The 12,077-nt window shown below is 45.3% G+C and overlaps 1 protein-coding gene across 1 annotated transcript in view; it reads left to right on the forward strand.

The window, feature by feature from the left end:
* The window catches only part of col5a2a (collagen, type V, alpha 2a), a 33,323-nt gene that overhangs the window by 11,525 nt on the left and 9,721 nt on the right, over window positions 1-12,077 (forward strand). The window contains exons 2-25 of the mRNA XM_067252133.1: window positions 4,560-4,784; window positions 5,110-5,126; window positions 5,224-5,256; window positions 5,380-5,412; window positions 5,692-5,745; window positions 6,408-6,500; window positions 6,719-6,793; window positions 7,005-7,049; window positions 7,174-7,227; window positions 7,368-7,421; window positions 7,653-7,706; window positions 7,905-7,958; window positions 8,147-8,200; window positions 8,401-8,445; window positions 8,832-8,885; window positions 9,138-9,182; window positions 9,331-9,384; window positions 9,730-9,828; window positions 10,080-10,124; window positions 10,241-10,339; window positions 10,589-10,642; window positions 11,055-11,162; window positions 11,644-11,697; window positions 11,908-12,006. Coding sequence (XP_067108234.1) covers window positions 4,560-4,784; window positions 5,110-5,126; window positions 5,224-5,256; window positions 5,380-5,412; window positions 5,692-5,745; window positions 6,408-6,500; window positions 6,719-6,793; window positions 7,005-7,049; window positions 7,174-7,227; window positions 7,368-7,421; window positions 7,653-7,706; window positions 7,905-7,958; window positions 8,147-8,200; window positions 8,401-8,445; window positions 8,832-8,885; window positions 9,138-9,182; window positions 9,331-9,384; window positions 9,730-9,828; window positions 10,080-10,124; window positions 10,241-10,339; window positions 10,589-10,642; window positions 11,055-11,162; window positions 11,644-11,697; window positions 11,908-12,006 — 1,601 coding nt within the window. The remainder of the gene's footprint in view (window positions 1-4,559; window positions 4,785-5,109; window positions 5,127-5,223; window positions 5,257-5,379; window positions 5,413-5,691; window positions 5,746-6,407; window positions 6,501-6,718; window positions 6,794-7,004; window positions 7,050-7,173; window positions 7,228-7,367; window positions 7,422-7,652; window positions 7,707-7,904; window positions 7,959-8,146; window positions 8,201-8,400; window positions 8,446-8,831; window positions 8,886-9,137; window positions 9,183-9,330; window positions 9,385-9,729; window positions 9,829-10,079; window positions 10,125-10,240; window positions 10,340-10,588; window positions 10,643-11,054; window positions 11,163-11,643; window positions 11,698-11,907; window positions 12,007-12,077) is intronic.

The raw sequence follows: 12,077 nt of genomic DNA on the forward strand, positions 1-12,077 counted from the left end.
CGAATGAGAAGGTTCTTACTGTCATCTCTACTATAATATCGAGATGTAAAGAAAAAAAAAGAAAAAAATTGAAAAAGGAAAAGTGTCTCAAACATTGCGGCACATTAGTGTTTGTGATATGCTCTGGGCCTCTTAAAGTTAGAGAGTCGGGGAAAACTGCAGGCCCAACTTTGAAGTGTTTTCATAAAGGCTTTAAATGACTCAAGCCTAACTGGATCAGCATGTTTTACATAGGGTGAGTTAAGACACGTGTGGAGACTGTGTTGCTTCACTAAACAGACTGCTTTTAGTCTATCATGCTGAAGTAAGGATTTCAAATATTGAATAGATCATATTTACAATCCAGACACACATTATTGCCAGACTGGGACACTTCACGTGGCAGCATTCTGTGAGATGCATTTTTAATCCTCAAGTATGACAAGAGCTGGAAAATATCTTCCTCAGTAATACACTGCCAGCCCTGCTTGATTACTACAACTCTCATATTTCATCATCAGTCTCAGTCTAGTTTGTCTAGCACAAGTTGGTTTCTTGACTTGCAGTTACCTATACACTTCTGAATGTATAAATAAATAAACAAACAGAATAAAGTAAAGGTTTTTTAGTAATAGAACCAGAATGAAAGTGACCCTGGGGATCGATGGTCTCCACAGCTGGTGACCAGAGGCCAGTCTGGCAGAATGAAGGCAGTGAAAAACCAGGGGTCAGTCAGCAGAGAAGAGCAGGATTCTGGGTAATTTCAGTTGACCACAGTCCTTCTTCCAGGCTAAACTGAGTGGGAGGAACTCATGTGGGTCATTTGTCTTTAAAGGAAGCCCCATGGTAGACAAGCTCTTGAAGCAGAAGCCTAAACATGTAATCTGGAGCTCCTTATTCATGTGAACTCTCCTGGCCAGGCTTCCTTCCACACCCTGGAGATACAGAGCTGTTTGTGGAGGCATAGGTGAGGAGCGTGTCCGAACGAGCAGGGTGGGAACGTTCCACCTCAGTTTGACTGCGATCCCTAATGCAATTGATCACAGCTCTGGAATATGAAAGGGTGTTTTTGGAAAGTAAAATAAAATGTTTATAAGCTTTTCTTTTAAGAGGAGAAGCTTGTTTGGTCACAGAGGGCAGAGAGATAATAAGAGGGTGTAAACACACTTTGAAGTTTTCAACACTCCATGGTCAAATTACCAATAAAGATGTGTTTGACTCCTTTCCAGGGTGACACCAAAAATACAGTGTCGGTTGTTTGTGAGTAACAGCGAATCCCAGACAGCTTCATCAGTTAAACTACAAGAAGGGTCATGTGTCAGTTGGTGTCTGTAAATGTATGTCTGGTCTGACACCAGAGGTTCTGAAGCAGAAACGCACAGCTGCTCCCAACTCCCACTCAGCAGCTGCAAGTCTTCTGCACGGCCAACCAAACGTCTTCCTACCAAACGTCTTCCTACCAAACGTCTTCCTACCAAACAGACTTGGTCCCTTGTTAGACCCACGCAGGCCTTCAGGACCCTCCGGTGTCTGTGTTGGAACGGCTCTTTAAGGAAACGACGACACGAACAGAAAGTTCTAGTGCTGGACCCATGACACTGGTCTCGAGAACGTCCCATTCTTACTTTATAACAAATGTTCTCTCCAAATCAGTTAATGGCTTTCAGTTGTGGATTTGATTTGGCAGGGACTGTTGTAGCTTAGGAAGAGGAAAAGAAAGTGAGAGGAAAGTTGCATGGGAGAGAGAGAGGGGGGAGAGGGGGAGAGAGGGGGAGAGAGGGGGGAGAGAGGGGGGAGAGAGGGGGAGAGAGGGAGGGAGAGGGAGGTAGAGGGGGGGAGAGTTGCAGAAGAGAGTTCTGTTTAAGTGACTCATTGTTTCCATGAGGTCATTTCTAACCTCTAGACTTCTGGCTGCATTGCCTTGCTCCCCAACACAGCACGTTCTGAGTATTTCCACATTAGCCAGGGAAAATCTATAAAGTTTTCTTTTTTAAGCCCTCGCCCCCCCCCCTTGTCTACATCTGCCAGATACATTATATTTGAGACAATTCTGTACTTTCCTCCAGTATGTTCACAAGGACTGAGGCCCACACGTGAGGCATGGTTCCATTGCGGACGCTGCTGATCCCTGCTATCTCTCATCCTCCGAGCCTGTGGTGCGAAGACAAAGTCTCCCAGACATTCTCTCATGTTGAGTCATCAGAAACCATGTTCTAGAGCAGGAAAGGGAAACCGTCTGCCCTCGGACTGGCAGACTAGGAGGATGAGTGGAAAATGAACATCAGCTGGACTCCTCAAAGGCTGCCTGCTTTTTCATCGTTAGACTTAGACTAAGCGGGACGAGCTAGCACTTTTTACAGCGTCTGCCAGTACAGAGCCTGTGATGCATCAAGCTGAGAGGGGGAGGAGCCTCCTCTTCCCCAGCAAACCAACCACACTTATCTCTCTTTCACCCTCAAACCCTCAAGAGTAAAAAGGGTACCACTTCTGCAGTTAGCAACTTGGCTGGACCTTCCCTTGTATCGTGTCTGTCTCAGTCTGACTGGTGTTCCTTTCCTCTGATGAGCTGACCCAGCAGAACTGGGCCTTGCAGATTCTGGACCCTGCAGGCAGAGTAGAGATCCTCAACATTAGAGAAACGATGAGGACTGGAGTCACATCATATCTGGGCCTTATTCAGTCCATATTAGTTACGTGGTTCATGGGTACAGCAAAAACATGTTTGTCCTATGAAAAACATGTGTGGATGTATGTTTGCTCTGCCTGTAAGCAATGTTGTAAAGATTAATTGGTACCAAATGTACATTCTCACTGTAGCATAGTAAACACTGTCAGAGCCTTTCCTGTCTTGGATGAAAACGTCCCAAAAATGTAAACAATGTCCGTGTTTGAGATATGAATGCCAGCCTGCAGAGAGACTGAGTAGCTATCCTTTCAGTGAACTGGGACTGGTGTTTTGGGTTATCAAATATTTTAACGGTCAATAGAACAATGACAAAGCTTTCTTAGTTCAGGGTGTATCTCCTCTGGATTGTAAAACACACACTCTCTCTCCCTCTTAAAACACACACACACAGACACACAGCCAACCCAGCTGCTGCGACCATGGAGGTCCAGAGATAAAGAATGCTGAAGGCTGTAGTGAAGCCTGCTAGGGGTCATGAGGTCATCTCTCGTTGGTCTCCTCACAGCCGACAAACACAGAGAGGAGGCAGGTCTTCAGTGTGTGTGTGAGCGCACGTACAATCCATGCATGTGTGATAATAAAAAAATAAATAAGTGTGTTTGTGTGTACTGTACAATACAGGTTTGTGTGTGTGTACTGTACAATACAGGTTTATGTGTGTGTACTGTACAATACAGGTTTGTGTGTACTGTACAATACAGGTTTGTGTGTGTGTCATGACTCAGGACCACAGACAGTTAACCACACTGTGGGGAAATACCTGCACTGTGACCACATATGTTATTATCCAGTATCCTCTGAATAGCCAGCCTCAATAATCCTGCTGCTCCCTCTTGTGCGTGGCCAGTTCCTCCTGTTAAGGCTTGCTAATACATGATTTATGATCTCAAGAACATCCTGCCCCTGGCCTCATGCTTATCTGGACGGATTCTGATTTGTTTGATCCATGTCCCAGAAAGAGAGGACAGCTAGCACACGCTTGACTGATTGGACAGTACTGAAAAGTTTGTCTTTTGTTTTCACTTTGTGAATACTGAAATGAATACAATTGGATAATGGTTGACCATCTTCTCTAGGATGAGGACTGAAAGGGTACCTGTCCAAGCACAGGTTTAATGGCTACCTGTGAAGCTCATGAGTGCCACCTGGTGTTTACACGAGGAAAAAGTGAAGCCCTCTGAATAACCTCGCCCTGGAGATCAGGGAACTACACCCCCCTTTATACAAACAATTCTGTAAAAAATCTCCCGGCACAATTAAATCACTCTTTCTTTTTAATGAACTTGGTTGATTTGTTGTGGTTTTGTTAAAAGGTGCCTTATAGTGCATTCATTGTATTTGTTTTATTTGGTCTATTCGGTCGAGAAACGAAACAAATGAGGCATGCATCGGAGACCTCTATAAAATCTGAATTTATACTCATATTTTTGGGGTTCTATCTTCTATGGAAAAGATTTTGTTTGTTGGTGGATGTTTTTTTCTTCTTTCATTCTGTTTCTTCAGTTGAGTAAGGGTTTTAAGGTGTCATGTCTGCAGGAAATGAGCTCATGTCTATCAGCGGGAGACTTTACGGCAACCAAGTTTCACCTTTTCCACAATCCCTTTTCCCCTGTTGTTAAACAGATTTTCTCCAGAAAAATTATGGGCATGTGGTTCACATTATCCAGTAAAATGTCCCGTCACGTTTCCCTGTTATTGATTCACGCTCCTGTTAAAACTTAGAGAATGTCCTCGACTGTGTTTCATGTGTCTTGCTGTGTATCTTAACTTCAAAATCACAAAGTACCCATCTATGTTTCCTCTACCAGTAGGAGAGCATAGAACAGACTTAAGCAAGTGCTTGTCCAGTCCCAGAGTGTGGCGTGTCTGACATGTCCCTCCTCCTCCCCGTCAGGAGATGGCGTGAGCTGCACGGTGGACGGCCAGGTGTACACCAACAGGGACATCTGGAAGCCGGAGCCATGCAGGATCTGCGTGTGTGACAGTGGCTCGGTGCTGTGTGACGAGGTCCAGTGTGACGAGCTGTCCAACTGTGAGCAGGTGACCATCCCAGAGGGGGAGTGCTGTCCTGTCTGCCAAAGCGGAGGCTCGCCCGACATCAGCGGGAACGGCCGGCCTGGTGAGTCTCTGCCCCTGGAGAAGACGGAGGAGGGGGGGGGGTTCAGATGTGGGTGGGATAGCTTTTACAAACTGAGGATTCATTTGTAATAGTTAATTTTCTCTATGGAGGGTATGTGGGGGAGGGAAGGGGGCAGATTTGCTGTTTTTGAAAAGTACAATGAAACCTATGCCCCTGGTCTAGCAGCATTAACTCAACTTGAGGAATGTGTCTTAAAAATTTGGTATCAACTAAATATCCCCGCTTCTGTCAGGAAGTACTGCAGGAGATGCAAAGTGAACCATTTACTTATTCACTCATCTTTGGTTTGTCGTTTTGCTTTCAGATGGCAAAGTTTACAAGGTAAGTGTGCCGTAACCCTGATGCATATTCAGCAGTTCTGTGTTAGAGGAAAGAATTTGGGTTTTAGGGACTAATTTCCTTCAACTTACCTTTTCAGGGTCAGAAGGGAGAGCCTGGAGATGTTCCATTAGTACGTATCCCCTTTGTCCTGCTGAATATTAATATAAACATTACATAAAAAACTTGATTCTGAACAATTTACTTTCAAAGTGTCATCTATTTAGCAAGGACTAATCCCCAATTTTGTTTACAGGTGACTGGAATAAGAGGTCGTCCTGGACCGATGGTAAGATTGTGGAGTAGAATATTTCACGCTTTAAGTGTACAAAGACAACTACACATGCATCTTTTGTGTGCATTGTTGTGAGATATCTGAGCTGTACAGTAGTGGAGGATGCATGTGGACACTAGATGGCACAGTTACCTATCGGTTCACCTCATGGATGCAACACTGAATACTCTCCACAGCACCTGACTTACTTCAACCTGCAGGAACATCCCTGGTAGTTCTATAACAAATGCTAAAGAAAGCCTTGTGACCTGGTGTTGTTGATGTTTCTCCCAGGGTCCTCCTGGCTCTTCGGGATACAGAGGAGATCGAGGACACAAAGGAAGACCTGTGAGTCATGACACATCTGTCCCTAATCCCTCCAGTATAAGTAGTATTAAATAATACTTATATTATGTATGTATTATATATCATATTTAAATTGTATTATGTGCTGAATATTATCCATTTTGACGTGTTTTTTATAATAAAGTTTTTTCCATAATGTTAAACAACAGATTATGTTTTAAATTCAAGGAAGACAGATCTGCACAGCATACAGCAAACCCTGAAATTGAATAATTTTGCATGCTTGTATCTTGAATTCAGCAGGCAAGTTCATAAATAAACACGCATGTGTTAAGATGTGTGACTAAGATGTGGAATCCACTAGGGGACTTATTTCCAGGGACAAAAGTAACCCTTTCCTACATGATGCATTTTGCCATACGTACCTGGTTCGTCTCATACATACATTACTCACAACATCAATTCAATGAAGCGTTTTCTGTTCAGCTAATCATTCAAATGAGCAAATCCACTCTGATGGAATAACTTCTCATAGTAAGGGAAACAGAGCTATGTTGTGTATATATTTGTAATAATGGTTCAGCGGTCGTTGTGAGTGATGGCGCTAGCCTACGTACCGCAGCATCCAGGATCAGGATGAGCACGGTACCTGGGGCCTCTTCCCTTGCTCAGGGTAACATGCTGCATCCTCCTGTCTCGCCCAGGGTCTGCGAGGGCCCCCGGGGTACGATGGAGAGCCCGGGGTGCCGGGGAACCCAGGGGAGTCAGGCCCTCCAGGACACCAGACACACCCAGGGGTGAGCACACCCACCGCCAAGCTCTCCTTCATTTAATTCCTTTGGTGGATCTTAATCTCACAAGAGGGCTGAAGTCAACCGGGATCTGTGATCTTCAATATACAATTCAAAATGTTCTCGTGTTGCATTTACCTCAATCATTCTAATTTGTCGGGTCACGTCCCATCATGGGGCACATGAAGGTTTGTTTTGATGTGAGGCCTTTCTGTTTCCACCAGGGTCTGGGTGCTCAGATGGCAGGAGGCTTCGATGAAAAATCAGCTGGCCAGATGGCCATGGTGCCAGGAACCAGGGTAAGTTAGGCAGCAGATATCCATCCTGCAGTACGGTAGGGTGACACAGCAGATCGTTTACCTGTTTAGACCTCAATCAAGGCTTGTAGTTAATTCACTTTTATGGAAATATATTTTGGCAAAAATGGAAATTTGGAAATGTTGGAATTTTTGATAGAGGTTTATTGAGCCCTCTGGTAAACTTTGCTGTTGATCATGAACTGTGTTTCAGGGAGAAGCAGGTCCCAGAGGCCCTGTGGGGCCTAACGGGCCGGCTGTAAGTAGAAACTCATCACCACCGACTTCCAGTCTGCTTGTGATTATTTCATAATCTATTGAAGCAAGCATCAGTCTCTCATCAAGGTTTCCCTCCCCTTCGCTCCTCCCTCCCTCTAACACAGGGTCACCCTGGACCACCAGGCCCACATGGAGAAGTTGGGGATAATGGGCCGATGGTACGACATTCACCTGCCACTTACAAACACACCCAGCTGCACTAGTCACATGTGTGAGACGGTGACGTGTGGGGAAAGCTGTTCAGGTGATTGTGGTGTGCGTGTTCTGATTTGACTCGTAATCATGTCGTGTGCTGCAGGGTTCGGCTGGGCCGCGAGGAATCGAGGGCCCGCCAGGGAAGCCAGGAGAAGATGTGAGTCACGTGTGATCCTGTTTTCAACATAAACAAAACAATCTCAAAACGAACGTGTGTGACGTATGAGTGCATGTTGTATAATGGGGTAGCCATTAATCCTCAGCCCTCGGGGAGGCAATAAGCGACTGTATTGATGATCATACCTGGAGGATAGTTGGAGCTTCTCCTCCAGCTGCTAGGCCCTGGAGGATGTGTTAATGGGTCCATGTCTCATGTGCTTCTACCTAGGGAGAATCAGGAAAACCAGGAAATTCAGGAGAGATGGGATTCCCAGGGTCAGCGGTAAGGAGAAACACGTGAACATCTCTGAACAGATTCTGTTGAATGACGTAACATGATCACATCCGAGGCATGGTATTATGAACCTATCAACTGCTTCTCATGTACAGGACACAGTTGTGTTTTACTGTGTAAAACGCTATGAACAGATTCTGTGTACAGCTTCTATAAATCTGATCAATTCTCTGTGGTGGATTTTAGGGCGCTCGAGGGTTCCCAGGCACCCCCGGGCCTCCTGGGTTGAAAGGTCACAGGGTAAGTAACCCTCCAGACAGCTGGATAACACCAGGCAACAGTGTGTCTGAAGGATCATTTCTATATCTGTCTGTACTGAACCCTAACATGTGGCTACTGAATGAAGTATTGTACACAAATTACAAATGCCATCAGAATTGTATAGAATAGTATGGATCACTGCCTGAGGACTGTGTCTCCTTCTTCAGGGTCATTTAGGTCCCATCGGTCTGAAAGGTGAAACTGGAGTGGTTGGATCAAAGGTAAAAACAGAAATCAACAACAGAATTAACTAGATCTTAGCCTCCATATGTTTATATACGTATTTAAACAAGAATACCTTCATTTTTAATTACGGAATGTATATACATTTGAGCTGCTGATACACAAGACTAAGCTTGTGCCTGTGTGTGTGTGTGTGTGTGTGTCTGTGTGTGTGTGTGTGTGTGTGTGTGATCCTCAGGGCGCTACAGGCCCCACAGGTCCTATGGGAGCACCGGGCCCTATGGTGAGAGACAAGTCATGCTTGTAACATGTACAGATACAATGGAAGATTGACATGCCTGACTTTACATGTACATGCATGACTGCCAGCATTAAAGGACTGAATTGTCGTTTTACAACAAAATAAGCTACAGTATCGTAACAGAAAGCTGTCAGAAGATCTGGATTTCCACCTTTCCACTGTTTGTTAATAAATATGAATATAAGAGATTTGGACTTCCATTACCTTCTGTTTGTGAGGTGCCGTCGTCGCAGAGCGTAGACAATTCTGGACATCAACTTTCAATTCCCTTAAATAAAAAATCCTCCACACTTTACTTGAGTGTGTTGTTCCTGTGCATGTGTTGGTGTGCTGGTGTTCTGGTAGTGATGATGTGTTCTCCACCCCAGGGCCCCACCGGGATGTCTGGGGAGAGAGGGCGCTCTGGGCCCAGTGGAGTCCCGGTAAGCCAGGAACCATCCAGCTGGTTTAGGCTTGAAAATACTGTACAAACACCTCACTTTAGCAGTGAATAAGCAAATAATGGTATTACGTTTTGGGGGGTGTTTGTAATGTTCGATGATGATGGTACTATGTAATATTGAATTATTTGAGAGGTTGAATAATAATCATAATTATGACTGAATTATAATGTGCAACGCTTATTTACTGAGAAAACAACCAAACCTGAGTACTTACTTGTCTTTATGTTACAGGGCATGCGAGGTTCATCTGGCAACATTGGTAAAGCAGGACCAATGGTGAGACAACCAGAGCTACTTTCACATGACAGATAGAATCCTACGCACTCCATGCAGAATACTAAATCCAGAAAATTATTCCGTTAGTCATGTTTACAACATCCAATCACTAACGGCGGACCTCATTGCTCTTGTCCTACACATGCAGGGTCCTCTGGGCATCAACGGACCTCCAGGTTATCCAGGAAGTCCTGGAATGAAGGCAAGTCGAGCCAGTGCCACCAGACATCACCTGATTACTGTCCCTGTTATACAGCCCTCCAGCCATCACCTGATTACTGTCCCTGTTATACAGCCCTCCAGCCATCACCTGATTACTGTCCCTGTTATACAGCCCTCCAGCCATCACCTGATTACTGTCCCTGTTATACAGCCCTCCAGCCATCACCTGATTACTGTCCCTGTTATACAGCCCTCCAGCCATCACCTGATTACTGTCCCTGTTATACAGCCCTCCAGCTATGAAGTGGAGTGGCACCATGCAAACATCCTAGTCAGGGACCAGAGGATTTAGATACTGAGACTGTGTTTTCTGTCCCGTCCCCAGGGTCAGGCAGGCCCCACTGGGGTCAGGGGTCCGGAGGGGCCCCAGGGACAGAGAGGGGAGACAGGGCACCTGGGCCAATCTGGACCAGTTGGGATCAGAGTGAGTGTTAATGTCTTGATACCAAACTAACACACACCAAACTCACTTGTACACACACATACACACACACACAGTGTGTACATACATACTCTATCCCTACTCATACTTTATCTACATAGTGAATCGTGTCTGATACTGTTCATATATCGGAGTGTTGATGCCATACTCACACACAGAGCATGCATGTACGCACTCACAAACGTCTTCAACGTAATGACGTTGTGTCTAATATTGTGCTATTTCCATTGCAGGGCCCCACAGGGACAGATGGAGGTACAGGCAGCAAAGGGCCAGTGGTACGTGAAACATGAATACACCTGTAATGAACTATTTTACTACCACAAGATGCCAGGATGTCTTAACAACAATGGTGAATACGAACCATGACCTGGACGCTGAATGTTGTCTGCAGGGTAACGTTGGCCCCCAGGGATTGGGCGGCCATCTTGGCCCAGCAGGTCCTCCAGGACCCCAGGGCAGCACCGGACAGCCGGGTATCAAAGGACAACTGGTAACGTAGCTCTCTCTTCCTGTAAGACACCTGGTTGAATTAACACCCATGTAATGTTGCACACAAGAATCAGGACATACACTGGGTACAAATATTCATCTAAGCTTGCAGTACAAGCTTAGATGAACAATCAAAGCCAACTACAGTATCTGCTTAGAAACTGTTTCTGCATGTAAGGTAGTATTCATGCCAAAGGACAGTGTTTGTTTGGAAGGGATGTTTATCTGTTTCTTCCTGTGTCTTATCCAGGGAGATGTGGGAATCCCGGGGTTCAAAGGAGATTTTGGACCCAAAGGCGAACCAGTAAGCACACATGATATTAATACAAGAGAATGCCTATGGTCCTTTCTGTATTTGAATCTGAATGTTGGAATATATTGTTCTAGCTACATATATTAACCTTGATGCAATTCAGAAGACGTGGTGCTGATTGTGGTTCTCTAACCCTGTGTGGTGGTGATTGTGGTTCTCTAACCCTGAGTGGTGCTGATTGTGGTTCTCTAACCCTGTGTGGTGGTGATTGTGGTTCTCTAACCCTGTGTGGTGGTGATTGTGGTTCTCTAACCCTGAGTGGTGCTGATTGTGGTTCTCTAACCCTGAGTGGTGCTGATTGTGGTTCTCTAACCCTGTGTGGTGGTGATTGTGGTTCTCTAACCCTGAGTGGTGCTGATTGTGGTTCTCTAACCCTGAGTGGTGCTGATTGTGGTTCTCCTAGGGGCCTCCTGGTTCGCAGGGTGTGATCGGGCCCCAGGGCGAGGAGGGGAAGCGAGGTCCCCGCGGAGACTCTGGCTCCATCGGGCCCTTGGGTCCAGTTGGAGAGCGGGTGAGTCACAGGGCTGTGTGGATCCTGGTCCATCTCAGCTGTAGTCTGTAAATGTTGTCTTTGGAATCCATCCAACATGTAATAAATAGTTATGGGAATTAGGATGTTCAGATCATTTGTTTTGATTGATTATTGAGTTATTGAGCTAAATGGGATATGATTACCTATGCATGTGACATATTTACATTTAGTCATTTGGCAGACGCTCTTATCCAGAGCGACTTACAGTAAGTACAGGGACATTCCCCCCGAATCAAGTAGGGTGAAGTGCCTTGCCCAAGGACACGTCATTTTTCACGGCCGGGAATCGAACTGGCAACCTTCAGATTACTAGTCCGACTCCCTAACCGCTCAGCCACCTGACTCCTCGACACATCCCTATGCACAGCGCATTTCAAACAGTATGATGTGTGTGCTTAATGGTTATTTCCCTTTATTAACCACTTGCTATGTAGTGTTTTAAGTGTGTTGTGTTTTACAGGGTGCTCCTGGGAATAGAGGATTCCCTGGCGCTGATGGATTGCCTGGTCCCAAGGTACATTTGACATTTTATTAATTAATACAACATTTAAAGAATTGAACAAACGTTTTTATCCAAAGCAATACATAGTGTATGTAGAAGAAAGAACCTCAAAATAATTAAAGGATTAGAAGTGCACAGTTCTGACAGTATTTTCAGAGTCTTTGAGGGTTCTCTCATAGTCAGAGTGTACCGTTGTTTAACAAGCTGCACGTTTGCTTGAAGGGTGCTGTCGGAGATCGTGGAACATCTGGTCTACCTGGTCCCAAAGGTTCTGGAGGAGACCCCGGCAGAACCGGAGAACCGGGTCTTCCTGGAGCAAGGGTAACAGAGACTATTTGCTTTCAGACTCTCATTATCTCCAAAACATTCACTTCCAGAACCACATGACTTCG

Source organism: Osmerus mordax, chromosome 2, assembly GCF_038355195.1.
Source record: "Osmerus mordax isolate fOsmMor3 chromosome 2, fOsmMor3.pri, whole genome shotgun sequence".
NCBI classification, from domain to species: domain Eukaryota; kingdom Metazoa; phylum Chordata; class Actinopteri; order Osmeriformes; family Osmeridae; genus Osmerus; species Osmerus mordax.